The following is a 27201-nucleotide window of genomic DNA, read 5'->3' on the forward strand; positions in this document are numbered from 1 at the left end:
GCTCACTGTGCACCTGAAATCAGCGGCAGCAGGCTGATTCTTGCTTCAGCTGACATTAGATGTAAAGTAATTAATAATAATACTAATAATAATCTTTATTTATATTGCACATTTCATACAGACTATGCAGCGCAAAGTGCTGTACATTTATAAAAATAAAAAAAACTTTTACAGAGCATGCTTTTTGCACTTACTTTTGTTTTGCAATCAAAAAAATTCAACAGATGAATAAAGACAGGAAACCATTTTACATTTAAAATCACAAATAATTAAATAAATAAAAAAATATGAATAGACATAAAACTGTTTAAATATACAAAAGATCATTTGAAAGACAGATGTGGGACTCACATTAAATTTTTTTATATATATATATATATATATATATATATATATATATATATATATTTACTCAAGCAATGTGCTTAAGTACATTACCCTACAGCTCTGAGATAAATGTCTTCTCAGATGTTATGCCACTTTATATATTTAACATAGTTACTGGTTACTTTTCAACACTAGACTTTAGGCTCTCAATGGCCGTAAACATGGCTAAGCCAGCGGCTCACAGCTAACAGTGCTTACCTGAGCAGGGCCCGGAGGATGGGCTGCACTTCCGGGAAGACCCTGTCTGTCAGGATGACCCGCCCTAAACTGACTCTGATTGGCTAGGACTCGCTATATTGGTGGTAGTATCGGTGAGGTATAGGCATGTGGAGTGAGCCGATCAGAGGCAGAGCTGTAGGGTTGTAATGTCGCGGACCGGCTACGTAAACAAAGCACAGAGAAACTCGGATTTTGTTTCACAAAAAAGGAGAACAATGTCATTCTCTGCTCCGGTAGAGAGTACTCCACTATATCTGTAGATAGCAAATATTTGTTTGATGTATTACTAGGTCTAATGCTCTGAAAGTCCATAGAGAACATTTAAGTATTATAAGTATTATAATACTTGGTTGTTTTTATCTTGTTTTTTTACTATGCCTCTTGTTTGCACTATACCCTATGCTGCTGTAATCCTGTAAATGTCCCTGCTGCGGCACTAATAAAGGATTATCTTATCTTATCTTATCTTAAAATAAATTGTAATACAGAAATGATCAGTATCTGGACAGAAACATGCTGCTACAGTAGCCTGCACATTAAAAAGCATTTTTTTTTTTTAGATAATGAGTAGGCCCATTTTTTTCTACTACTTTAGTAAAATGTTAAATGCAGGACTTTGACTTGTATTCTTACAATTCAGTATTGCTACTTTAACTCAAACAAAGGATACTAGTGATAATTCAGGGGGACATTTGTTGTGAATTATAATCGTAAAGTAGTTAACGATACACATTAATATCTTTATGTTTACAGTGTGTTGTGCTTTCTCTTCTGCAGCTTATTTGTTGTTTTGCACAAAAGTCAGTAGGGAAAATCAACTTTATGGAAGATAAATGTTTTTTTTTTCAAATAATACTTCTAAAAGACCCTCTGATGACTCAAAAAGTGTATACAGTCTCTGCTAGCAGTCAGATTTGATACTACACGTCATCAACATTTGGATCCCCCCCCCCCCCTTCCTTTCCAGTTGTACAAGTGGTTGAGCTGCTGGTTTGCTGGGGCACATTGCAAACGTTGAGCAGAGGGGCGAGGAAGCACCTGCTTCCAGCGAGGAGGTGGAGAAAATGCTCTCATGAAAACGTCCAGTGGTTGGCACTGACACTTGTGCAGGAGGTTGGATTGCTCTGAGAATATGCACAGGTTATTTTGATAATCTTGTGGGCTAAAACGTCAGCCTGATGCTTTGTGGTTTTTCTTCCTTTTTTTGGTGTGACCAAAAAATAAGTCATAGTAAATCATGGATTGCCTTTGTGGTGGAGTGGTTGTTACAGTTTAGGCTTTGTGTCAGATACCATTTGTGTTTGAGCAATGATAACTTTTTCTTCTTGCGTCTGTGTCGCATTTTAATGCACCACAAACTGTTGCCAGAGTTTCCTGCGTGAGGATGGGCGATGTGGTTTTATCAGACAGCCTCGGACCGCAAACAGGAGCGCGGGAGCTGTGAGGAAAAGAAAATACTGCTTGGACTTGGATTTGCTTGTTCGGAAAGATAGATCCAGCTTCACTAAGTGAGCAGTGACAGAAACGCACAGACAGCGGCATCATCAGAGGTAAAAGTTGGACTGAAAGTACACATTCAGTGAAGAAACTGATGCGCGTAAGAAGGGATGCCAGCCAGGCGTGGCTTGTGTTTGAATATCCAATGTGAGAATGCGTGGGGAGTATGTATATAATAGAGTCTTTCCATCTGATAAACAGAGATATCAAACTGATGATTATAGCAAAGGACGTCCAATAAACTGAAAGGGACGCAGCAGACTTTCTGAAGGAGCACGGCGCGCCGGGTACGCTTTGGACTTAAGCGTAAACTTTTCTCTCCCTGCTTGAATCAGAGAACGTTTTTTAAATGCTGTCGCTTAATTTGACAGCTGTGCACACGATGGCAGAGGTCGGGAGTTTTCTGGGGACGCTCGATTTGGATTTACAAACCTTTCCTTCACTCGGGAATATGCCTGTGCCGGAGTCTCCGGTGGGCTTGACGGAGCGGCTGGGGCAGATTGAGGGGAGGCTGCAGCGGGGGTCGCCCACGGAGTTCGGGCACCTGAAGGGGATCCTGAGGCGACGGCAGCTCTACTGCAGGACCGGCTTCCAGCTGGAGATATTCCCCAATGGCACTGTGCACGGGACAAGACAGGACCACAGCAGATTCGGTGAGGCTATTTCCTGAGCATTTCACTTTTTTTTTTTTTTTTTGTTCTAGGTATGAGAAATTCTAAATATGGAAGAATATGTTACATTACATTACATTACAGTCATTTAGCAGACGCTTTTATCCAAAGCGACTTACAATCAGTAGTATATTACATATCATTCACCCACTCACACACTGATGACAGGCTACCATGCAAGGTGCCACCATCAGACTAACTAACATTCATGCAACATCCAGTCCACACCGATGGCAAGCCTTCGGGAGCAACTTGGGGTTAAGTGTCTTGCCCAAGGACACATCGACTGCCGAAGCCAGGTATTGAACCACCGACCCTCTGATTGGAGAACAACCTTGCTCTCCACTATGCCACAGCCGCCCCATGTGTCGCATCATTTCTCTGTCTCCACTGACAGAATAGGCGTTTTGGGTTTTTGTTTTTTTCCCCCCCATTTATAACCATCAACAACTTATTGTTAGAGAAGTCTATGGCATCCAATAATCTCGAGAAAAAGAATGATTCATTCACAGGTTTGGGGAATACATCTTGGAGGCTCCTAACGCTTCAGGGTGACTGTTCCCCGTCCGTGCGTCGCTGTCACCCGGCGCGCAGGAGAGCAGAGCCGCGCACCTCCTCCTCCGCAGGTGTCTCTCCTCCTCGGGCGTAAATGGAGCGAGGTGCGGCTCGCGGTAGAGCACGATCAACAGAACGAGGTCAGGGGGCCAAGATACGCACATGTCTCGCGCCTCATACCCATGCAGTCATCTCGCAGGTGCAGGCCGGCTCGCTCGCTCGCTGCGGAAAGAGCCGAATAACCCTAAATTAAAGCATGACCACTGCGGAATTCGGGGAAGGTTTAATGTTCTTGACTTCAGCCAAAACAAGCCGGTTTACAGGGGATGGGTGGTCCGGCGTGTTTGTTTCTGGCTCCACTTAGTTTTTTTCAAATGCAAGGTCTTTGTCAGAGCTGCAAGGAAGACATGGCTTTGATTAGAGGGATATGAAACACACTCTTCACCCCACAAGAAATTAGAGGGATCTTCTCTGTCATCCTCTGGCATCGCATGAGGTCGGGGAGATGGGGACCAGGTGGCTGTAAGCTGTCCCCTGCCAGCCGGCACAGCCAGCTGGATCCTGTGACTAACCTCTCTGCATCACAACATCCAATAGCTTTTCATTTTTACTGCTTGTTTCCCTGCCTTTGAAGTACATGTTTTACTTTACTGTAACTTCCAGTGAGTCAGCAGCCCTCTAAACAACTTAACCCACAACTCAGCTTCATAAAAGTGGCTTCTCCGTCTGTATTAGTAGCTACTGGGAAGTCCCTGAGACAGGTGGCAGACATTTATAGACACCACAACCTTTTTTATGACTGATGTACTTTCTTAAGACCAGATTTTCTCTGACGCATCCGGTTCCATGCACGTGTCTTTTTTGCTGGAATCAATGACAAGATAAGTTATGTAGTGGCCTTAAAACAGCAATTTTTCAGTTGTAGAATGGAGATGCAAGCATACAGGGATAATAGTCACTAAAAAAGCTGCAAATAAAGCTGCCAAAACCAGTCAGCTGAAGCATATTTTGACTGGTCTGCTGTCACATAAACGGAGGCCACTTGTTGCTGGGGATGGCTGTCTGTTTGTGGGCTTTCCTGACTGTTTTTGTTGTTGTATTGTGTGTGTTTGACCTCAGGTATCCTGGAGTTCATCAGTCTGGCAGTGAGTCTGGTCAGCATCAGAGGGGTGGACGCCGGACTTTACCTCGGCATGAGTGAGAAAGGAGAGCTCTATGGGTCGGTGAGTCAAAAAACCTCCTCCTCTCATTTACAACCCCGCCCTCACCGTTCAGCCCAGGGTCTCATTCACAACAAGTCTGGCACTCGACACAGCCCCTCTCAGAAAATCTAACTTTTTTTCTTTTTCTTTTTTGTACAACATACGTCAGTGCTCAGCTATCAAAAATACGTTTTCAGGAGCACTCTGAGAGTCAGTTTGTTATCAAGGTTCCCGTACGGGGCAGATGGGAAAACCACAGTGAGACAAAACAAGTGTGATCTTTTGCAGAGTCTCACACTCTCTGTCACATACTTCCCTCTACCGCAGCTTTCCTTCAGTATGGGGACATTAATAAAGACAATAGATCCAATAAATAAAGACCTAAAACAACAGTAGCAAAGACAAAAGAAGAAACTTTATTCACTTGTTTTCCATTTGAAGGGATTCAAGGTAAAGCAGAGTGTGCAGCTTTAGAGAGCAAACCAACTTCTTTATTTAGTTTTGAGATATGCAGAAATATTTACATATTTCCCTAAAGTGGAGACAGGAATGTTTGGAGTCACTCTGGATGTGTGCTGTGGGTGAATCAGTGGAGATTACCTCTCTGTGCACAGCTGGACTCAAGTTTGGACTGCAGTTTACAGTATAGAAGAATATACTTTGCTTTCCCACCGATCTGGAGGACATTTAGGTTCATGTCATCCTGGCCGACTTTCTGTCATTCGTGGTCGGTATCTGGAGTCGGGGAAAGAGGAAAGGGAAGCGATAAAGACAATGAAGGGGAAGTATGTGAGGGTTACCTGTATCAGGTGTCCCAGGGCAATACCTGAGGGCCTCTCGGGGCCCAGACTCCCCCCTGGCTCTGAACATTTCGAACAGAGGCCACTTTTTAAGCACGGGCATTATCTTGAAGGTGCAGATATTGTTACCGCGCGCTATCAGAGTCTGGCATCCTGGGAGCTTTGACCCTGGGGCCGGGTGACGGTGGGAGTCAGTGATTTGTGGGGGTGGGGGTGGGGTGGGGGGGGGGGGTAATTGCACACCTGACTGAGTCACCTGACTGACAGAAGGAGCGATGTAGACACGTCTGTCTGGAGCTGAGAGGCCAGGAGGTGGAAGGGGGAGGAGAACAGGTAGAAGGGTGCTTCCGTCCCATAACAGCCAGACCTTGACGAGCTTTTTGATCCGATGAGTGTGTGTGTGTGTGTGTGTGTGTGTGTGTGTGTATTCGGATGGAGCTGGCCCAGTCATGTGCCCTCAGGGCTGTGTTTACAGACAACAGCTTCACCACATAGCCACAGCCAAGCAGAGCCTGACAGCTTATCAACAAAATTGCTGCCAGAATTTAAAAAAAGAGATGTTTGCACAAACACTTAGCCAGAACTGTAACATCTGCTAACGGAACAGACTGATAGTGAACATTATCTTGCTCTGTAGAGAAGGCACATCCTACCAAATCCCCCAAAATGAGTCCAAGGGAAAAAGGAGTGTTGAGGAGGGAGAGTGGGAGATAGCGACACCCTCGAAACATTTGGCCGATGGCCCTGGGTGATACCCCTGACTCGAATGAGGTTCAACCCTCTTGCTGCATGACTGGCTGGTCTTGGCAGGAGAGCAGCTCCAGCACTGCTGTCTCTTATTGTTCCCACACACTCACTCAGCCGACACACTCTCACCTGCTGAACCCGCAGCCATAGCTCATGCTGCTCTGTCAGTGAAGACTGAGGCTTTGAGAGCTGCTGTGTGTGTGTGTGTGTGTGTGTGTGTGTGTGTGTGTGTGTGTGTGTGTGTGTGTGTGTGTGTGTGTGTGTGTGTGTGTGTGTGTGTGTGTGTGTGTGTGTGTGTGTGTGTGTGTGTGTGTAACAATGTTAGAGAGGGACGGGAAAATTGTACGCCTGCCTCGCTGTTCTTGTTGCATCACGGGGAGGGAAACAATTCTCCATGCACACCAAGAGGTTAAAAGGTCTGAAGAATGAGTGTGGGAGCGTAAAGTGGAAAGCAGCTCGTAATGACTTCCCCTGTTCTGTCATAATGAGCACCTGCATTAATGAGTTTCTACGGGTTCATTACAGCTCTCAAGTGCAGTCCACAACACGCAATGAAACACACAAACAGGCCCATAAGGGAGAGAGGACTCTGCATGCCAAGTGGCATCATCCATTTCAATCTCAGCTGCATTTTCATTTCTGTAAAATCATGATACTGTTGCAAATTTTCTTCTTTTCTCACGCATGACTTTTTTTTTTTCTTTTTTTCCCCCTCTCTCCTGCAGAAGAAGCTGACAGCAGAATGCGTGTTCAGGGAGCAGTTTGAGGAGAACTGGTACAACACCTACGCTTCGACTATGTACAAGCACACAGACACGGGACGCTTCTACTACGTGGCCCTAAACAAAGACGGCTCGCCCAGGGAGGGCAACAGGACTAAAAAACACCAGAAACTCACTCACTTCTTACCGAGGCCAGTGGAGATTGAAAAGATCCCTCAAGCGTACAGGGACCTTTTCCAGTACAGGTGACCAGCGCTTACAGTTGTGGAACTGGCTACATTCAGTGGAACAGAAGTAAAAAAAGAGGAGAGGGGGGGTTGTCGGACAGGACAGAACTGTTTACCCTCAGCTCCCCCTGAGGTCACTCTGTTTGCGCCTCAGCCCACTGCCGAGCACTGACATAAACATTGTGCATGTTCCTGGATGTCGAGGGGGGGGTTATCTTGTTAAAACCACTGCATGGACACGGACGGAGGAGGCCCCGCATGCCTGCCCAGCTGTGGTTTGATCAAAATCAGGTGCCATGTTTTCTCAATAACCACTTTTTAGAAGGTAAATGCGTAGATACTGAAGCGACATGCGACGACAAAGGGGTTTGAGTAGCACTAAGCTGGTGGGTGGGGTGGGGTGGGGTGGGATGAGGGAATGAATGGCTGAGACTGTGAGAACACCAAGAAGGGACTTTTATGTGACCAAAATTATGGGGAGGACTGCTGCAAATGTCACATTGTCTTGTGCATTTGTCGTGCGCTTTACACGGTTCATTGAAAGTAAGCGCACATTCCGCATACAGGGAGATGGATAGGAGAAGAAGAAACAATGCGCTACATGCATGTTAAATGACAGGTTGGGATGGTCAGGTACTAAAGAAGAAGAATGTCTGTGAGACGGAGAAAAAACTGTTACAAGGCGAACTGGAGTTTTATTAAGTTGGCTTCAAAATCAAAGATGAAAGAGGGGAATAAAATCTCTAAGAAGAATGTGTGAGAGATGAAAGAGCACTTACTGCACATCCCGAGTCACAGCTGTAGGCTCACCCGGTCTCCATGTAATCACCAGAGTCTAACGATCTCATTCATCGCATTTAAATAAGATATCAAGCGGCGTAGTGTAGGAATTGTATGCAAAACAAGCGATTAAGCTCGGGACAAAAGCACTTCTCTGACTGTGGTTGTTAAGAAATGTGATGGGCTTTTTTTTAAATGGTGGTGACTTGTAATGTTATCAGGAGCATTACTTAAGATGCAAGCAGCTGAGGTGTGTACATATGGGCGATCCTATTTATGAGATGTACAATATATTTATTTTCTACATATAAAGTATAAATATAAATCTATATATTTATTTATTGCAAAGTCTTTATTTTGTAATGAACTTGAAGTTATCTGGACTGTAGATTCTACTGAAATTACACAAAAAAAAACTGCAATGAACATGACAATAAAATTGTCCTGCTTTTGAGAACTCATTGTGAGAGACTATTTTTGCTTGGATAAAAATCTGATGTACCAATTAAAACCGGAAATAGAATCTATGTGAATGTTGCATTTCTTTACTTCTTTATTTTCAGCCATGCTAGCAGGGCGACGATGTTGGCCAGTCGGACTTTGGTCCAGACTGAAATATTTTAACAACAGTTGGATTGATTATCTACAGACAGATTCGTGGTCCCCAAAACAAATCTTAATGATATTGGTGATCCTCGATTTAGGCTATACTGATTAATTGTACAATAAGTTGATGTAAGACCATTATTACGCTGCACACTCAATATTAAAATACTTCAAATGTAGTGTCTTGAAAAGCAATAACTGCATGGCATTGTGTCCTGCTGTCTAAAAGATTGAGCAGATTCTTTCCCAGAGCTGAACACGATACAATCCCATGCCAATTTGCCCTCATAAACCCTTTACCAAGTAATGTGCACAGGCCCTCTCTGTCTCCATAAGGTCTTAGTCCGCCTACACCCACCGTACAAAATCAGATTCCTTATGCAACTGGATCCCGGCTCCTAATTGGCTTTACACATCAGCATGGATTTGGAGCGGTGATTGGCTGTTCATTGCAGGGGCCTCACAGACTCCACCGTAGTGTGGCCCACAGACTTTTTAAATGGACAGAAACAGCTGCCTGCTGCACACAGAACCAGCAGGGATGTGCCGCAAACCTGGAGTGGTGGTAATCTGGGGCTGAGAGGGGATGGGATCAACATTTCAACATCTGCAATAGTTGTAATGTTTCTCCACTGGCAGATATCTGTAAGCTGTGAGAGCAAGCTCCCCCGGGGGGGAGGGAATGGAAAAGTCAAAGACATGCAGGGGAAAACCCTGGCAGACAGAGAAATGAAAACAATACCAGGAGAGGGAAAAATAGATGAAAGATTGAAGGGAGAAGAGAGTGGGACAAAAGGCACTTAGTGCTGTGGGCGGGCGTGACATACAGGGACGCTGCTCAGGACGGATCAGCTACGTGTTTTACTACCGTTAGAGGAAGAGCATTACATTTTAGGAAATATGCTTTGCTTTCTTGCATGGAATTAGATTCGAAGATCAATACAATATAGATACTTTTATACAGCTGGAGCTAGGAGACAGTTAGCTTAGCTTAGCATTAAGACTGGAATCGGGGGAAACGGCTCACCTGGTTTTGTTTGAAGGTAAAATTAAAAACGGTCCCTCTTTTGTGGTTAGTTCTACACAAAGCACGGACATTTCCATTTTAATGTCCACATTTCCTGCTCAAAACACGTGAATTGGACCCAATTCTTTAATAATAAAATGAATGGGACCAATATCAATAACATGTATTTTGTGTGTCCGTGTCATTGTGGCCTAGAGGTTTAAAACACTGAGTGTAAAATACAACCTCCCTGGCTGGTACCTTTGTTCTCTCCACTACTTTCTTCTCATCTTCTTCTGTCAAAAGTCTCATTAAATGCCCCCCAAAATACTGGCAGATATTTTATCACATTTTTAAACCCGTATCTATCAATATATGTATAAGCCTTAAAAACCACCATGGCTCAGGCTTCAGACATGTTGTCATACAGGTGTATAAAAAGTTTGTGTTGCTAACCAGAACGACCAAATCTCCTCCCAACGTTCCCCTTCATAAAGTCAGTCAGTGCAAAGGAATGTACGGTCAAATAAAAAAACATCAGTCAGTATTTCTGTCCTTAAACACAAATGACTCAAACACAGGAGTTGCTCATCCTTTTGGTCACTTTATTAAATGTTATATTAAATACTTATCAAGATAATAGCAGATCAGATTCATGGCAAATCATGTTGGTGTATTTGCTAACACAAAAAAAAAAAAACATTCTTAGAGGAGGGCAAAAAGGTTTCTTTACATTTATGAAATACACCTTGTGCAAACACAGGAGCCAACTAGAGACAACATCTCTTTGTGAGAAATGTACATATTCCTCTTGATTAACAGCTACACCAGTTTAAGCATTTAGAAGCAAAAAAATGTGCCAAAGTAGAATACAGATAGTCTGGGGGCATGTCTGCTGAGACTAGTGTCCAGGAGACATTTCTCACAAAGCAGAGGACACAGATCAACCAGATATATAATAAGATTTCCTTCTTTACTCCATCAAATCCACCGTCAACACATTATTCCAACTTTGGCCGACAATGTAAAGGGAAAAGTTTTGGGCCCTGTGATATCTGGCTGAAATTGTTTGTGCTTTGTGAGAACCAGTCACTCACCCAAACTTGGGATCAACACGAGTGGAACATAAACAATGAACAGGACGCACAGTGCTATGCTAGACAACACGTGACAATGAGAATGATGTTACAAAAAAAGGTCATAGGAACCGGGCAGGCAGTTTTGAACAACACAAGCATTCCATTACCATGTTAAGTGACAACTAATGTAAACACTTAAAAGCATAATAGAAAAGATTCTCAACAAATCTCAAATCTTTACAGAGCTTTTTTTTTTTTTTTTTTTTTAGGAAATGAATATAAGGCCATATTTTTTTTTCTGTTTTTGTTAACTTATCAATTTCTTCTATCCCCCCCAAAAAAGAGCAGGACTTAGCGGCACCATCAGCTGTCTGCTTTGGGAGATATTGATGAAGGAATCTACTTGGGCTAATAATCGTGTAGAGCTTTACATCAGAGAGTCCCGTCACCAATGACACTGGTCCCACTCAGGTTTACTTAGGCATTTAAAACCGTATAAAAAACTGAATTTAAATCATAAGGACTCCCTCTTTTAAGAGAAAAAAAACAATACAATGCTTAAAAGCATTGGGGGTAAAATTAGTTTGTCTTTAAATACATGAAAAATGAAGATATAGAACTTGAATAACATTAAGGCTGTATATACATTTTTTTTTTCTTTTCTGTTGAAATGCCTAATTGACCACTTTCACACAGTCATTTATACACTATATTCCACCTTCTCTCAGTGAACTACAGAATAAAGAACTGAGAGTCTATCCCACTTGAGGCCCCAGTGGACAGCAGCCTAGTCTCAAAAACGACTCCACCCTCCGCTTGAGGCACCAGATTGCTTCGAGCTCCGAGCGGTGGTGTCACAGTGCGTTTGTCACAGAGAACTGGGCCTCGCTTGGACTGGCCCACTGGGAGCCAGCTAGCTGAGAGTGGGGGGTGGGGGTGGGGGGTTGAGGAAGAGTCCCTCTGACCTACAGGCCCTTGGAGGGCCCAGGGTTCTTGCCCATGCCTTGATGGGAGCCCAGACCGTGGAGCTGCTGGTAAAGCCCCACCAGGTCCATCTGACTGAGGCCGCCAGCTCCCATCATGCCGTTCTGCATGGCCATCTGGTTCAGGTAGTTGGCCTGGTTGGCCATGGCCAGCTGCTGCTCCTGCACCTTCCTGTTGGTGATCAGCTTCTGCACGTACATCATCAGCTGGGCGGACACAAACAGAGTGACGGTTAAAATAACTTCAAACAGACAACGATCATTTAATTAGTAACGTGACCAACCAAGACCTCACATATTTAAAGTACACGAGAAGATAGGAGGCAAGAAAAACAAAACTATATACACTGAAACTTGCCAGACATGACAAAATACATAACTAAGGTTTAATATTATGGCCTAATAAATTATTAAACCAAAACACAAGAGAGCAAATGTTATGCCCCAAAAAGAACAGGTTATTTGAAGAAATCCTGCTTTCATAGCTAAAGCCAGGAAAAAACAGATACTGAGATCCAACTTATTAGCTTGTGCAGGTAAAATGATTCAGCTAGGAGGGCAATTCAGAGTACCTGTGATATGCGAATAAACATAATCGAAAGTTTTAATATGTGAATACAATTGTTGCCCTTCTTGGTCTAACAGACTGCATTTCATTCAGGTTATAACACTTTCTGAATTTATTAAACTGTTCTTGAAGAGTGAATGAACAAATGCTTCCATCGGCTAGGTCATGGTTTTCATACTACCAATGACCATACAATTACATTTTTTAACATAAACACATTTCCTTTAAGCACATAAATTAAATGTTAATATTAAAATACTATAAACCAAATATTGATTTTGTCAATACGGCAGGTTCTACCTGCTGCCATTTAGTTTTCATAACAAAATATCCTAGTTTGTTAATTAAAAAGGGTGAAGACAGCAGTCTTCTAGCCATCAGCTACTACGGCTCGTACACACAGAGCAGCTCGTACACACAGAGCACACACACAGAGCAGCTCGTACACACAGAGCAGCACAGCTCGTACACACACACAGAGCAGTACACACACACACACAGACAGCTCACACACAGAGCAGCTCGTACACACACACAGAGCACACACACAGAGCAGCTCGTACACACACACACACACACACACACAGAGCACACACACACAGAGCAGCTCGTACACACACACACAGAGCAGCTCACACACACAGAGCAGCTCGTACACACACACAGAGCAGCTCACACACACAGAGCAGCTCGTACACACACACACACACACACACACACAGAGCAGCTCGTACACACACACAGAGCAGCTCGTACACACACAGACACACACACACACAGAGCAGCTCGTACACACACACACACAGAGCAGCTCGTACACACACACACAGAGCAGCTCGTACACACACACAGAGCAGCTCGTACACACACACAGAGCACACACACACACAGAGCAGCTCGTACACACACACACACACACACACACAGAGCAGCTCGTACACACACACACAGAGCAGCTCGTACACACACACAGAGCAGCTCACACACACACACACACACACACAGAGCACGTACACACACACACACACACACAGAGCAGCTCGTACACACACACACACACACAGAGCAGCTCGTACACACACACACACACACACACACACACAGAGCAGAGCACACACACAGAGCAGCTCGTACACACACAGAGCAGCTCACACACACACAGAGCAGCTCGTACACACACACAGAGCACACACACAGAGCAGCTCGTACACACACACAGAGCAGCACAGAGCAGCTCGTACACACACAGAGCAGCTCGTACACACACAGAGCACACACACAGAGCAGCTCGTACACACACACACACAGAGCAGCTCGTACACACACAGAGCAGCTCGTACACACACACACACACACACAGACACACACACACAGAGCAGCTCACACACACACACACACACACACAGAGCAGCTCGTACACACACAGAGCAGCTCGTACACACACACAGAGCACTCACACACACACAGAGCAGCTCGTACACACACACACAGAGCACACACACACAGAGCAGCTCGTACACACACACAGAGCAGCTCGTACACACAGCAGCTCGTACACACACACACACACACACACACAGCAGCTCGTACACACACAGAGCAGCTCGTACACACACACACACACACACACACACACAGAGCAGCTCGTACACACACACACACACACAGAGCAGCTCGTACACACACAGACACACACACACAGAGCACACACACACAGAGCAGCTCGTACACACACAGAGCAGCTCGTACACACACACAGCAGCACACACACACAGACACACACACAGAGCAGCTCGTACACACACACAGAGCACACACACACACAGAGCAGCTCGTACACACAACACACAGAGAGCAGCTCGTACACACACAGAGCAGCTCGTACACACACATAGAGCAGCTCTTACCGTCTGCTGCCTGGTGAGGACGTCCCTGTACACGTTCTCCCTGCGCTTAATCTCCATCTCCACACTGGCCTGTTGCCCCAGAGCCATGGACTGGACCTGACTCTCTGTGAGTGCTGGGTTCTCCTTCCACTGTGGGGATTGAGGAAAGCGCACACATGTTAACGTGCACCACCATCACAACTATAAATCACTCCACTTGTATCGTGTTGCAGAGCTGTGACAGAAATGTAACTTCATTAAAAGCACTTCTTTGGGCCAAATAAAAATGTATCTCTAAGAGAAGTGATGAAGCGTATCTCCATTGACTGAGACGGATTTAGACACTCACCAGTCTGGCGATTGTATCTTCCAGTGATTCCCGTGCTAGACTCTTCAGTGCATTTGTTGCTTCAATGACTTTCTGTCGTCCCTGGTTTATAAGATCCTAAAGACAAACGAGGAAGAAAGGTTAGCTTTTCAAATTTTTACCAAAAAGCAATGGATACATACCTTATAGGCAAACATTTAATAGGGTTTAACTTTTTATCAACCTGGCCAATTATCTGCTTCAACATTCAAAAAAATAATCAAAACTGTTTTGTTTTTTCTTAAAACCTATTGTCGTTGAAATGAATTCATTTTAAAATGTGCTACTTTGGCTCTGCTGCAGCCACCTCTCTAAGTCTGTAGACACCACTCTGTCGTCTCACGCAAATACTCTGAAGAACAGAAAATTGAAGAATAAAAGCAACATAAATGACTTAGCGCTCTGAAGATGACGGTAAAACAGAGCCTTGTATAGATTGAATCAGTCTGTCTACTTCCAAAGATACAGCTGCAACAACAGAATTGCTAACATGGCATGATTACAAGAATTGAAGCCAGCATAAAGTATTTCTACATTTCCACGTCCTTATTGAAAAACAAAAGTTGGACCCTTTGTCCTTCCCGTCATTCAGATGTTCCACCGTATATATAAATAGCTGCTGCCCCAGACATGGGGTATTACGGACTGTTGGCTGGAGGAGCGGGGCAGAGCCGGGAACGTCGGCTACTAGACTGTTGTCACAATTAGCAGTAGGGACTGAGGAATGTGGGGCGCCATGCCGTGGGGGAAGGAGAGGGAGGAGTGCGAGGCAGGAGAGGGGCATGTGGAGCTCATTACTTACCTCCAGCTGCTGGTTGGTCATTGAGGCCAAAGCCGCCATGTTGAAGGAGAAGTAGTTGGAGTTGCCCATGTCCATCTGGGGGTATGACTGGTAGTTGTTCCTCATGAACACACCCTGAAAGATTAAAGACAGAGGGGGAATCCAGGAGAAGAGCAGGATTAGTACGGTTTAATTGGGCAGGTGTTAAGAGCCACCAAGGGCATGATGGGAGAGACTGAATGCCACCACTGTGTGTGTTTGACCTGAGACGACAGTTCACTTCACTCTTCAACCTGAGGTAAACAGTCTTGTCCCAGTAAAGGCCAGCAGGATGTCGATGTTTGTGTGTAATTGAGCCTCTGCTGCAGATGGTTTTCCCGTGCCCTGTAATCTGGCCATCCGGTATGTGTGTGTGTGTGTGTGTGTGTGTGTGTGTGTGTGTGTGTGTGTGTGTGTGTGTGTGTGTGTGTGTGTGTGTGTGTGTGTGTGTGTGTGTGTGTGTTTTGGGGGATCTTTGGGACCTTGTCAGATAGACAGGTGTGCAGGACTAAACAGTACAAAACAACCCCAAAAGCAAAACACACACCTGCACGCACACACACTCACTTTTGGGTTTGCTATTAACAAACAGCCACTCTTGGCCCTTAGCTGCATTCTCAGATGCTCTGCAGACCTCATTCATCTTCAGACAGACACAAAATCTAGACTTGACTTCATTTCCAAAACCCAAAAATTTTTTACGACATGAGCCTCTCTAAGCTCCGTACCGAGCTGAAGTCATCCCAGTGAGGACGAGGGCTCCCGGGCTCAGTTTAGTTTTGGGCGCCTGATCATGTTCTCACAGTTTTTCCCATTTCCTGAGTTGCAAATCTGATATTCATACACATAGCTTTTCCTGGCCACTGCCGGCCAACCCTTAAGTTGTGAAGACATTAGCAGAGGCTGAGTTACGTTCCAGTTGTTTCTCATAGAAAGCTCAGAGTATACAACGTGATTCTGAACAGCCTCTCACGGATGAAGGTGGCTACTTGCGCATCTTTAGGGCACAAGTGGTACATTAGAAAAATGTACAGATTGCAGTGATGCGAGCGCAATAGAACTCCTCGCATTAGACCTCAGCGCCACCGTTTTTCCATGGCGACTGGGAACCCTCTGTTCTCTTGAAAAGCAGAGGAGCTCTGAGGGAAAAGCCGCTTAAGGCGCACAGAGGGCAGAAGAGTGAGAGTGTGTTGGAAAAATAATCATTAGGTTGAATTAGAATCTAGGATTACACAGGGTGGGTGGTGGGGGTGGGGGCTGCTCCTGGTCTCTTACAACATCAACCACCCCACCACCCTTATACACTTGTCCAAATAAGCCCCACTAAGTGCCCATTGATTTGTCCCACAAGAAAGCAGAGGGAGACGGAGGGGACAATGGGGGAGATGGAAGAGGAAAGGGGAGAAAAGTCCCTAACCCTCGGAGGACTTAAGTACTCGCAGTAGTACTGACACTGGTTGGACAACCTCTAAAGGGATTTGTATAGCAGATCTCTAGTTTGATGGTTGGTCCAAATGACAATCACAGCAGTAGGGGGGTTAGCCCTGTCATCTGCTTACTCTAAGTGATGAAAGGATTGTACAGATCCAACACACACACACACACACACACACACATACATACATACACACCTTGACAAATAACAGTGGGGCCTCGCTTAGCTCACCTGGCACTTTGATGTCACTGATTTAGGGAATGCTGGGCACGAGGGCTAAATGCTGCATGTGTGTGCCTTTGACTTTGGAACTGGTGGATATATGCGTAGTGTGCAGCATGCATGTCTGTCCGTCTGGTTTTTCCTCCTCGCCTACCTTTTTCTCTGCTTCATACTCGGCCCAGGCAGCCTTGCGATCCTCTTCGCTCAGGGCTTCCTCTTCCTTGTGGTCCAGCAGGGAGTCGTGTTCATGGTAACACACAATCTGGTCCTTATTATTCTGCAACATCTCAGCCAGGAAGGGATCCTACAGCAGGAAGGATGACAAAAAGATTGAAAGGGTCACGGTGTGTTTAAAGCATCGCCTGTATATAAGAAGTGGACGTACTTGTCATGACGGCACACAGCGGTTTGTGGCCTTCCACTTTGAAGCCTTGGCGATTGCATAGTGGCCATCTTGGATTACGGCTGTTGTCATATTGTTGTTTTTTATCCGATAAACAGAAGTTACCATATTTTGAATGCGGAGGAGTGACGTAGCAACGCCATTGACGGCTCTGGTAGCTGTAGCGACCTGTCAATCACAGTAAGCCCGCCCTAAAGCATACCGTATTTTCCGCACTATAAGGCGCACTTAAAAGCCTTTAATTTTCTCAAAAAACGACAGTGCGCCTTATAATCCGGAGCGCCTTATATATGGATTAATTCTGGTTGTGTTTACTGACCTCGAAGCGGTTTTGTGTGGTACACGGCGCTCTGTCAAAATGTTTTAGTACGACTTTGGTAAACTACAAAGCCGCACCGCAGCAGCATTACGGCCACCGTAGTCAGGAGCGTCGCGGAGTAATACATACTGTGCTTCACCATAATATTACAGTGTGTGTGTATAAGGACCCCAACATGGCTCCTGTCAAGAGACACGCTTACGACGCGGACTTCAAACTCAAGGCTATCAGTCACGCAGTAGAACATGGGAATAGAGCAGCTGCGAGAGAATTCAACGTTAATGAATCAATGGTACGGAAGTGGAGGAAGTTTGACTGACTGACTGTTTTGTTTCGCTTAATGCGCCTTATAGTCCGGTGCGCCTTATATATGAAAAAAGATCGAAAATAGACCATTCATTGACAGTGCGCCTTATAATCCAGTGCGCCCTATAGTGCGGAAAATACGGTACTCTGCTTTATGGTCCTTTTTACTCTGAAAGGCACCATCATTTACTAAATGATCATCATGCATTATTGAAGAAGACTTGAAACTAGAGACCATAAACTCATGTTAGCATTGTTTACTGAGGGAATAAATCAAATGAGAAGTAAAGTAATTTTCTCATAGACTTCTATACAATCTGACTTCTGTTTTCAACCGAAGGACACGCCCCCTGATGGTCAGTAGAGAGAATGCAAGATTTAAGACACTTCTGCATTCACTTCATTCGGCAGAACCGAAAGTTGACACCTGGTTTATGTTTATATATATAGATATATAGATATATATATATATAGATAGATAGATAGATAGATAGATAGACTGGCAGCACAGCAATTTACCTGCACTTTAATTCAAAGTGCATTAGGAAATCATTTTTAAATGGCCAAGTGCCAGGATTTCATGCATTGTTTTGGGTAAAACTGTGCCTGTCACTTTTTACATGGGACAAATACCACAAAAAACAACCGTCACATCCTGGATGTAAAAATGCTGAACAACAAAATTAGAAAATCAAATAAAAAAAAAAATTGTATTTATATATATATATATATATATATATATATATATATAAAAAAAATATATATATATATATATAAATAAATAAATATATATTTATAGGCAGGGTCCACCCTCTCTCCCTACACATTTCAGCCTTCCTTTCATCCACAGCAAGTAATCTATTTACCTTGTGCCAACATTTTTACTACCATGGATATTCTGTATCATAGCAACCAGACTTTTTACATGGAAAACTGATTTAAGCCAAATACATAGGTGGATTGAAACCCAACTAAAATCCAATTTCTAGATGTGTGCCTCAGTATTTCTTCACAAGACTTGAGTAGTCCACGGTAGAGAGATGACAGGAAATGAGAGGTTAGAGATGGAAAATGACATGCAACAAAGATCCCCAAAGTAAACTAAGGGTGTTGCAATCACAGTATATGCGTCTTAAAAACTGGGCCACCAAGACACACCTAAAGTCTTTCACAATGCAACTAGCACTGAATTTAAAAACAATGTGAGCTGGAACCACCGAAACTAGACATTGCTTTGAGGAGCAAGAAGATTTTTATTCTGTATTCATCCTGCACGTAGCAGTTTCATGTTAATATTGGAAAATGAGGCACCAGTTAGCATGTGTACAGCTGCATTGTCACTGTGGCAAACAATACAAATGGGCCATCAAGACCTAAATACACAAATCCAAACTCATCTCATTTCTAATATTTGGATTTTAGAAAAAGAAAACCTCAGACTTCCATGTAAGGAGAGTAGAAAGACCTTTAAAAAAAAAACATAAAACTAAATAAATAAACAAATGAAGTTTTTTTTCAGGGCTCTGGTTTCCATGACTACAGTGTTATTGAAAAACAATACCAGAGTAAAATTAAGAGAGCTAGGCCAGGCTCTGCTCACACAAACATGGTTTAAATTTCCCATCCTGCAGCACGTTTGCTTTTCTTTGTCTCGACTCAGCTTTACATTAAGCTGAACCTTTGCAATCTGGAAACAACGTCATACAGAAGTTGCATCATTAACCTCCACACGGGCAAATTCCCAGAGGGGCTTCGCTTTCCTCTCTAGCCCTTCTTTTCGTCTCACTTTGAACTGTGACAATTAGTGTGAAGTTGTGTACAAAATTAATCATAGATGTCACTTTTATTACGAGGAAAAAAGAAACACCGAACTACAAAATTAAGCAGTGATTGCAGAGCTCTATTGAAGAAACTGAAAATAAACACCAGACCAGACGGAGCGAAACTGGATCCCTAGAATGGGGGGGGAGAAGTGTGCTGCACAAAAATACAAGAACATATTTTTAGGTCTCACAACTACAGAGTGACAGATAAGGTGGTAAAACGGGTAGGAGCAGACAGAGCTTCACAGTTGCACACCTACCAACCTCCAACACTGAGGCCATGAACCTGATTATGCTCATCATTGACACATGTTTACGTTTCCCTGCCATCACACTCAATCAGGACAAAACCAGGCCACCCCTGAAGGACCAGACATTTTGTTGCAGCAGCACAGCAAGCGATTCAACTGATGTTTTGCTCTCTAATTAGGGTATTAAAGCACACAAGAAAGAGTCTGTTGGCATCAATCCGTGTTCTTTTCTGCCAACATAGGTGAGCACAAGGTCAAATAAAGGCCGCCGTAGATGCCAGCACAGAAACATAAGTTAGCACTGTTATAGAAACAGCGTGAATTGTTATGATCACATTGTATGACAAAGTCCGAATCTGACTCAGAGGTGACAATAACAATCGCCCGGTGGCCACCCATAGGATCAACTGGGTTAGATGATTTGTCAGTTCACCATAAATGATAACAAATAAAAAATTAAAAAAAAAATCCCTTTTCTGCTTTGCGACTGGCCTGAAGGAGTGTCTAGTTGTCCGGTTTGAAGGAGTAGAGGGTTGAGAGGTACTTTTGACTATGACACAAAAACAAACAGTCCTTTGCATCATGGAATTACAAATTTCCACTGCTTAAAAATGATAAACCAATTGCTGCAATATTTAGTACAGCTTGCAGTGGATTCTGAGTTAAACTGATTGAGCTGTATTCTTCTTTAAATCAGTTTCATCTACAGGCCAACAGGCACAAGGCCACAACAAGAGCTGGCAGCTTCTTGCTGCCATAAACAGAAACTCATGCTGTGAAAAAACACCCCAGTCGCTCACCTCATCTGAAAAAGACACGATCGTGCTTAAAATCAGACTTGCTAAAGACTTGGGGGGAAAAGAAAGGTTAAAGCTGTTGTTTACTGTTAACTACTCAAGTTTAAACTATGCATGGAATGAAAGCTTCAATCTGTTGAGCCTGTTGAAAAGGTGTCTGGTTTTATTCATGAAAAAAGGAGCACTTTTGATTGTCGACCTGGTAACGGGTCAGTGGAGCTGCAGGTCAAACTGACCTGGGCTATTGTCATCAGAGCTCATGGAATTTACTACCTTTTTACTACCTTTACTACCGTCACAATTTTACTGCATGGTAGCAGACATGTATGTGAGTGTTTGTGTTAGGGCCAGCAGAGAGCTACATTGAAGTAAGAGGGAACTCTAACATGACAGTACAGATGCTCCCACTAGAACCCAGTGCATTCTGGGATACCCTGGTAATCCCCACCAGCAAGGGCTCTGGGGTGGTCCGATCCATCTCCTTTCCCAGTGCACTAAGTGTGTGTCTGTGTCCTGAGCCGGCACTAATGATTGTAGGTAAACTGACCTGGGCTATTGTCATCCTCATGGAGCTGCATGGTAAAGCCTATCACTTTACTGCAGGGGAGAGAGAGTCAGAGGGACTGGGTGGGCAGATGCTCCGACAGAAAGAGGTAAATTACCCCACTCAACTTGCCTCTGTATATTTTAACAAAAAATGGGGAGCAGCGCGAGTATTTCTGGTGGTGGCAGAGAGGGGGGTGAAATTTAGGAAAGATTTTGCATCCCAGTGTGTGTGTTACTAATGGAAGTGGCTATTCAAGTCCGAGGATAAGCTTTAGAATTGCATTTAAGAAAAACAATCTCAGCAGCTTCGGTCTTAAAGATGGCTGATAATCTGCTGTCTTGACTATAAACAGCACTTGTGCCAAAAAGAAAAGCCTTTTATTCAACAAAGGGTCTGCAAATGTACCATAAATGTAAAAAAAACAAGCTCTACGCTGTAAGTCTTGGCCTCAGCTGACTGCTAAACAAAGCAAAAAAGCAGCAGAGAAAAAAAATTATATATACAGCTCTGGAAAAAATTAAGAGACCGCTCCAAATTGTTCTTAAATCAGCATCTCTACGTGTATGGCAGCCATTCCATTCCAGTGTCTGTTGAATTCCAATACAGGCACACCTGATTCTACTTAATGAGGTACTGATTAGGTGATAACCTGAACCAAATCTTATTTAATTAAGAAAAGTATAACAACCTCAGAAGTAATTGGAATAAAAAGTGACTATTGACCATGCCAAAAGAGTTAAAAAGAAAAGTTTTGTGTGAGGAAAAGAAGGGTTCAATTCTGGCTTTACTGGCAGAGGGATACAGTGAGCGTCAGGTTGCTTCCATCCTTAAAATTTCAAAGACTGCGGTTCATAAGAACAAGGTCAAGCAGCAGACATTAGGGACAACAAAGCTACAGACTGCCAGAGGACGAAAACGACTCTCCACTCACCGGGATGACCGCCAACTCATTCGAATGTCACTCAACAACCGTAGGATGACATCAAGTGACCTCCAAAAAGAAGGGCAAACGGCAGCTGGGGTGAAGTGCACGGCGAGGACGGTTAGAAACAGGCTCTCAGGCACAGGGCCGAAGACGTGCAAAGCTAGAAAAAAAGCCCTTCATCAACGAGAAGCAAAGAAGAGCCAGGCTGAGGTTTGCAAAAGACCCTAAGGATTGGACCATAGAGGACTGGAGTAAGGTCATCTTCTCTGATGAGTCCAATTTTCAGCTTTGCACAACACCTGGTCGTCTAATGGTTAGACGGAGACCCGGAGAGGCCTTCAAGCCACAGTGTCTGGCACCTACTGCGAAATTTGGTGGAGGATCGGAGGTGATCTGGGGGTGCTTCAGCAAGGCTGGAATCGGGCAGATTTGTCTTTGTGAAGGACGCATGAATCAAGCACAGTACAAAGTTGTCCTGGAAGAAAACTTGCTTCCTTCTGCTCTGACAATGTTCCCCAACTCTGAGGAGTGGTTTTTCCAGCAGGACAATGCTCCATGCCACACAGCCAGGTCAGTGAAGGTGTGGATGAAGGACCACCAGATCAGGACCCTGTCATGGCAAGCCCAATCTCCAGACCTGAATCCCATTGAAAACCCTCTGGAATGTGATCAAGAGGAAGATGGATGGTCACAAGCCATCAAACAAAGCCAAGCGGTTTGAATTTTTGCACCAGGAGTGGCAGAAAGTCACCCAACAGCAATGCGAAAGACCGGTGGAGAGCATGCCAAGACGCATGAAAGCTGTGATTGTAAATCAAGGTTATTCCACCAAATAGTGATTTCTGAACTCTTCCCAAGTTAAAACATTAGTATTGTGTTGTTTAAAAATGAATATGAACTTGTTTTCTTTGCATTATTCCAGATCTGAAAACACTGCATCTTTTTTGTTATTTTGACCAGTTGTCATTTTCTGCAAATAAATGCTCTAAATGACAATATTTTTATTTGAAATTTGGGAGAAATGTTGTCAGTAGTTTATAGAAGAAAAAGAGCTGTATATATTATAATTAGTATACTTATCACACAAGGCATCTAACATACATGACATTTACCACAGTATGGATTTTTTCCCACCATTTATTCCCCCCTTTAGCCACATTCTTGTATATATTATGAAAATGGCTAAACTGCCAGCAGTCCATAAATGATGTAAAGCAGTTTTCAAACTCAGCAGCTCTCACATCAAAAAGATGAAAAACTTGGGAGTTGACAAAAATGGGCCTCATGTAGACTTTACAACTTGGCACAGGCCCCAACGTGTACTCTACCAATAGACTTTGGGTGACGCTTAACTGTAAAAGGTCTGATGCAATTAAAGAACAAGGATTTTTGGCCTCGTTATCAGATATTTTCTCGCGCTGAGAACATTCTCAACCATGTTAACCCAATTTCCTGCACCTAAACGGCCACTTATTTTGCAGAGACTGCTTTAAACATGCTTTTACAGTCATGATTCTATTTTATTTCTATCATTTCCACAACAATAAAACTCTACATTACAGAAAAAAAAAGGTGTAAGTGTTAAAGTTTGGGAGATAGGATTCCAACACATTAAAAAAAAAAAGAAAATACAGAGTTATGGGAAAGAAAAAGACACATAAGAAGAAGAAAACCAGTCTGAAAGTGGCAAAGTGACAGAGATCCCCACTTGTCAGACTCCTAGCAACTACTTACTTCAGTTGTCAAGGAGTTTTTGAAAGTATTCAAAGTGTCCGCCCGTGCCAAAAACTACTTTGGACGCACAGGTGCGTTAACCATAGCAACAGCGGGGGCCAAGACAGGATCCCGAACGGCTGGAATGTGAACGGCTGAGATATTTGTAATACCTAAACATAGCATGTCAAAACTCTCTCTGCCCCAGCAGCACACAAATGATACACATAACCCTACTGGCCTGCTCTTAACAGTTTCTCAGCAGAAACGCACTTAACTATGGGCGCTGAAGCTGACATCAGGAGGCTACCCCTAACCCTCAGGACCACGATGTCTTTACACCCTCCAGGGCCTGCACACGAGTCAGAGGGTTTATCTAGCTGTCAGTCAATTAACAATGAGACAAAATCATGTATGTCTCAAAAGGCTAAACAAAGACAATAAACATAGCACATTCCTATAAAAGCAAGCCTCAGCTAGCAGCAGTAGGGAAGGGGGGCGGGGGCATTTCTACAAGAGCTCGCTACACGGACCAGCCAGACTTGGCTGGACGAGCAAGTCAGGAGGGATTCACAAAGGCTCCATGAGAGTATAACAGAGGTGAAAGAGGAAAAAATGGGAATCGTTTTCTAGTTGTAATAGTTGATCACAAAGTGTGGGAGTGTAGAGGTGGCGAGGTGTTGCAGTTAAAAATCGATGTAAAGTGCTGTTCCCCATTGACTGGCCAGGCCTATAGTTGGCAGGTTTGGCTGTTTCTCATGAGATGTACTACAGACTGAGGGCCGGCTTATGCTTAAAAAGAAGAGGTTTACAAGATGTGATTGCTCATAGCCGTTACAAACTGGCACACTGGAAGGCGGGATGAAAATCCTGCTGTCATAGAGAGGGGGAGATGCAATATCCCTTAAATGTGCTAATGCTACACAGTTTCAGTCAGACAGACTCTTCATGAAGTTATTCACAGTATTGCACATCTGTACAGACAGAAATAGTTCGGTAAGAAATAACAAAGTGAGACCCTGGCTACTTTCTCACCCCGGCACAGCTGGCCAAATACGGCGCAAAGTAAGTGGGAATGTCAGATTGTCAGACTCAGAGAGGATACAGAAATGAGTTGGACATAGAACCCAAATTTCAATGCCGAGAAGGTTCGGGCTGAGGGCCATTTCAGAAGGTGTGGGATCTTCTGAAGGAGTATACTGCCGCCTTAAGACCCAGAATGTAGGCATCTTTGTGAGGCTTCAGTACAACACTGTCTAAAAACAAGCATTTTCAGAGTTCTGTGCATTTCTAAGACAATCATATTATCTGGTGATGTGTTTCACTTTATCCTGCTCATTGAAAAGAAAATACAACAGCAACAACTAATTTACAAAACTTACAGCACAAAATAACCACTGAACATCCTTGACTGGTGATATATAAAGCTTAGAGTATTCAAGGGGGGATTTTCCTTTCAGGTCAAAGTGACTTCCTACCCGTAATGAGACAAGCATGGTGTTGCTTATTGCTCCAGTCTGCTCCTGCCTATACTGTGGTTTGAGTGCAGCCTCCCCACAGCCCTTCGGTGTACCTGACAGAGCCTAATGACCACTGCGGCCATCACCTGCTGAGAGCACATACCCTGAGGAACGCCTACAGCCTGCCAGCTTGACCGACAAAAATGCAAAATTCAGCAACGTTTGCAGAGAACGCAGCAGAGTTGTTCAAAAATTGTCCAAAAACTTGACTCATCGTTTCACAAGTGGTCGCATGCTAGATGGAAGGGACAAGTGTGATTAACAAGAAATTGGTGAGGGGAGGCTCAGGATGGGTGGGGAGTCAAAAGTCTCATGTCTGGGCTGCGAGGACCTTCTTTGTCATTAGGAGGAAGTGCTCCCGCTTTCTTTGTCTCCAATTAGTTTCTCAGAAGAGCGCAGAGACATCTTTAAGAGAGGGGTTTAAATAATGACCCTTCATCATGCAGGCTAGGCCAGAGGGAGAAAAAGAAAAACAACTTTACTGAGCTCACTTTGAACATTCTGAGAGAGTGGCGAGTTAGTGCAACAGATGGCCGCGAAGACGTCAGGGGGATGAAACGGTGGACGGGGAAAGAGAGTGAGAATCAGTAAAGACTATGGGGAGGAAAGGGGAGAGAGCAGCGAAGAAATAATCATGGCAGGATATTGGCAGGTAGCAGACATAAAAGGGGGGCTGAACAGGAGAGAAGGTAGGTGGGAGTGATAGAGTATCAGAGAATCTTTAGTGAGTTTTTCCTTTACTACAAGGCTTTAGTCAAGCAAGAGATGAGACCAGAACTTAGTGCTTCTTGATCACAAATATCAAAAAACTGCCTCTGCGGCCTGTGTGACACGAGCTTTAAAGTCATATGCCCTGTCTGGAGGAGAAAACCGCACTTGCCACTGAGAAGAGTTTAGAAGTATAAGTGCAAAACTCCCTCTGCCATGGCTCTAATCATTCTCTCCTTCTGTGCCGAGCGTTTGTTGGCTGAAAGTGATGGAGGGTGTCTGACTCATCTTCACATCATTCCAGACGGCAAATTCCTTCCGTAATACTACAGTCCTGCTGCCACATCATAGTTCACCCCCTGGCCAAAACAGGTCAGCTTGTTAAAGAGCTTGTCAGCCTCTCCGTCTTTAATACTGTGTCACATAAATGTCACTGGGCCCATTAAAAGATCATACACATCTAACAGGCCGCAGCTCAATGAACACATCTTTCCTCTTGAAATCTCCAACTGTGCTCCGCTGCACGGCAAGTAAGCTACTCCTGGTTTAAAAGGAATATGGAAGGTGAGAGCAATGATATCGGCTGCCGGCTGAGTGGATTCATGCAGCGCTCATACCTGTTAATACCCATGAAGGGAATAGCGATAAAGATCTTTTGACAGTGTAAATGGAAAACAGATTTTCCATCAAGGTGCACCAAAAGGCCTCTCGACTGTCCTTTAAAAAGAGCAGGCGAGTTGGATACACAGTGTTTCTTTTAACGGTTCTGTTTACAGTTTTCTGCAAAGTTACCCAGGTCAAACCAAAACAAAGAGTTAAAACCACTTAAGATGATCTGAATAAGCCCAGGGAATGCAAAAAAGGGAAGAAGGGGAAAAGGATGGGAGTAATTCAAAGATCAACAGAGGGAAAAGACAGCAGGGGATTAATGAAAAAAGAGGAGTGCAGGTTTATAACGGGGCAGAAGCAGTGTTGCAATGAGAAGACTATTTAGTAAATAGCAGTAAACACACAAATGTGTGCAGCTGTGCGGGGTTGGATGGCCCATGTAAGGGCTGCGTGTTCTTATTAAACCCCAGGGGGCCCAAATAGTGACACAGCACCTGCATC

At 44.0% G+C, this 27201-nt stretch overlaps 2 protein-coding genes across 3 annotated transcripts in view; one reads left to right on the forward strand and one right to left on the reverse strand.

Moving 5' to 3' along the window:
* Nucleotides 1-2452: 2452 nt before the first annotated feature.
* On the forward strand, nt 2453-7049 carry fgf16 (fibroblast growth factor 16). The gene is made up of 3 exons (XM_054598044.1): nt 2453-2756; nt 4449-4552; nt 6804-7049. Exons 1-3 carry the CDS (start codon nt 2453-2455, stop codon nt 7047-7049), a joined length of 654 nt encoding a protein of 217 aa, XP_054454019.1.
* Nucleotides 7050-10009: 2960 nt separating this feature from the next.
* The window catches only part of atrx (ATRX chromatin remodeler), a 33905-nt gene continuing 16713 nt past the window's right edge, over nt 10010-27201 (reverse strand). For both annotated transcript variants that reach the window (XM_054597328.1, XM_054597327.1), the window contains exons 29-33: nt 16934-17083; nt 15105-15218; nt 14285-14380; nt 13957-14085; nt 10010-11688 (exon numbers count right to left, since the gene is read on the reverse strand). In XM_054597328.1, coding sequence (XP_054453303.1) covers nt 11464-11688; nt 13957-14085; nt 14285-14380; nt 15105-15218; nt 16934-17083 — 714 coding nt within the window. In that variant the 3' untranslated portion in view covers nt 10010-11463. The remainder of the gene's footprint in view (nt 11689-13956; nt 14086-14284; nt 14381-15104; nt 15219-16933; nt 17084-27201) is intronic.

Source organism: Anoplopoma fimbria, chromosome 4 (genome assembly GCF_027596085.1).
Source record: "Anoplopoma fimbria isolate UVic2021 breed Golden Eagle Sablefish chromosome 4, Afim_UVic_2022, whole genome shotgun sequence".
NCBI lineage: Eukaryota > Metazoa > Chordata > Actinopteri > Perciformes > Anoplopomatidae > Anoplopoma > Anoplopoma fimbria.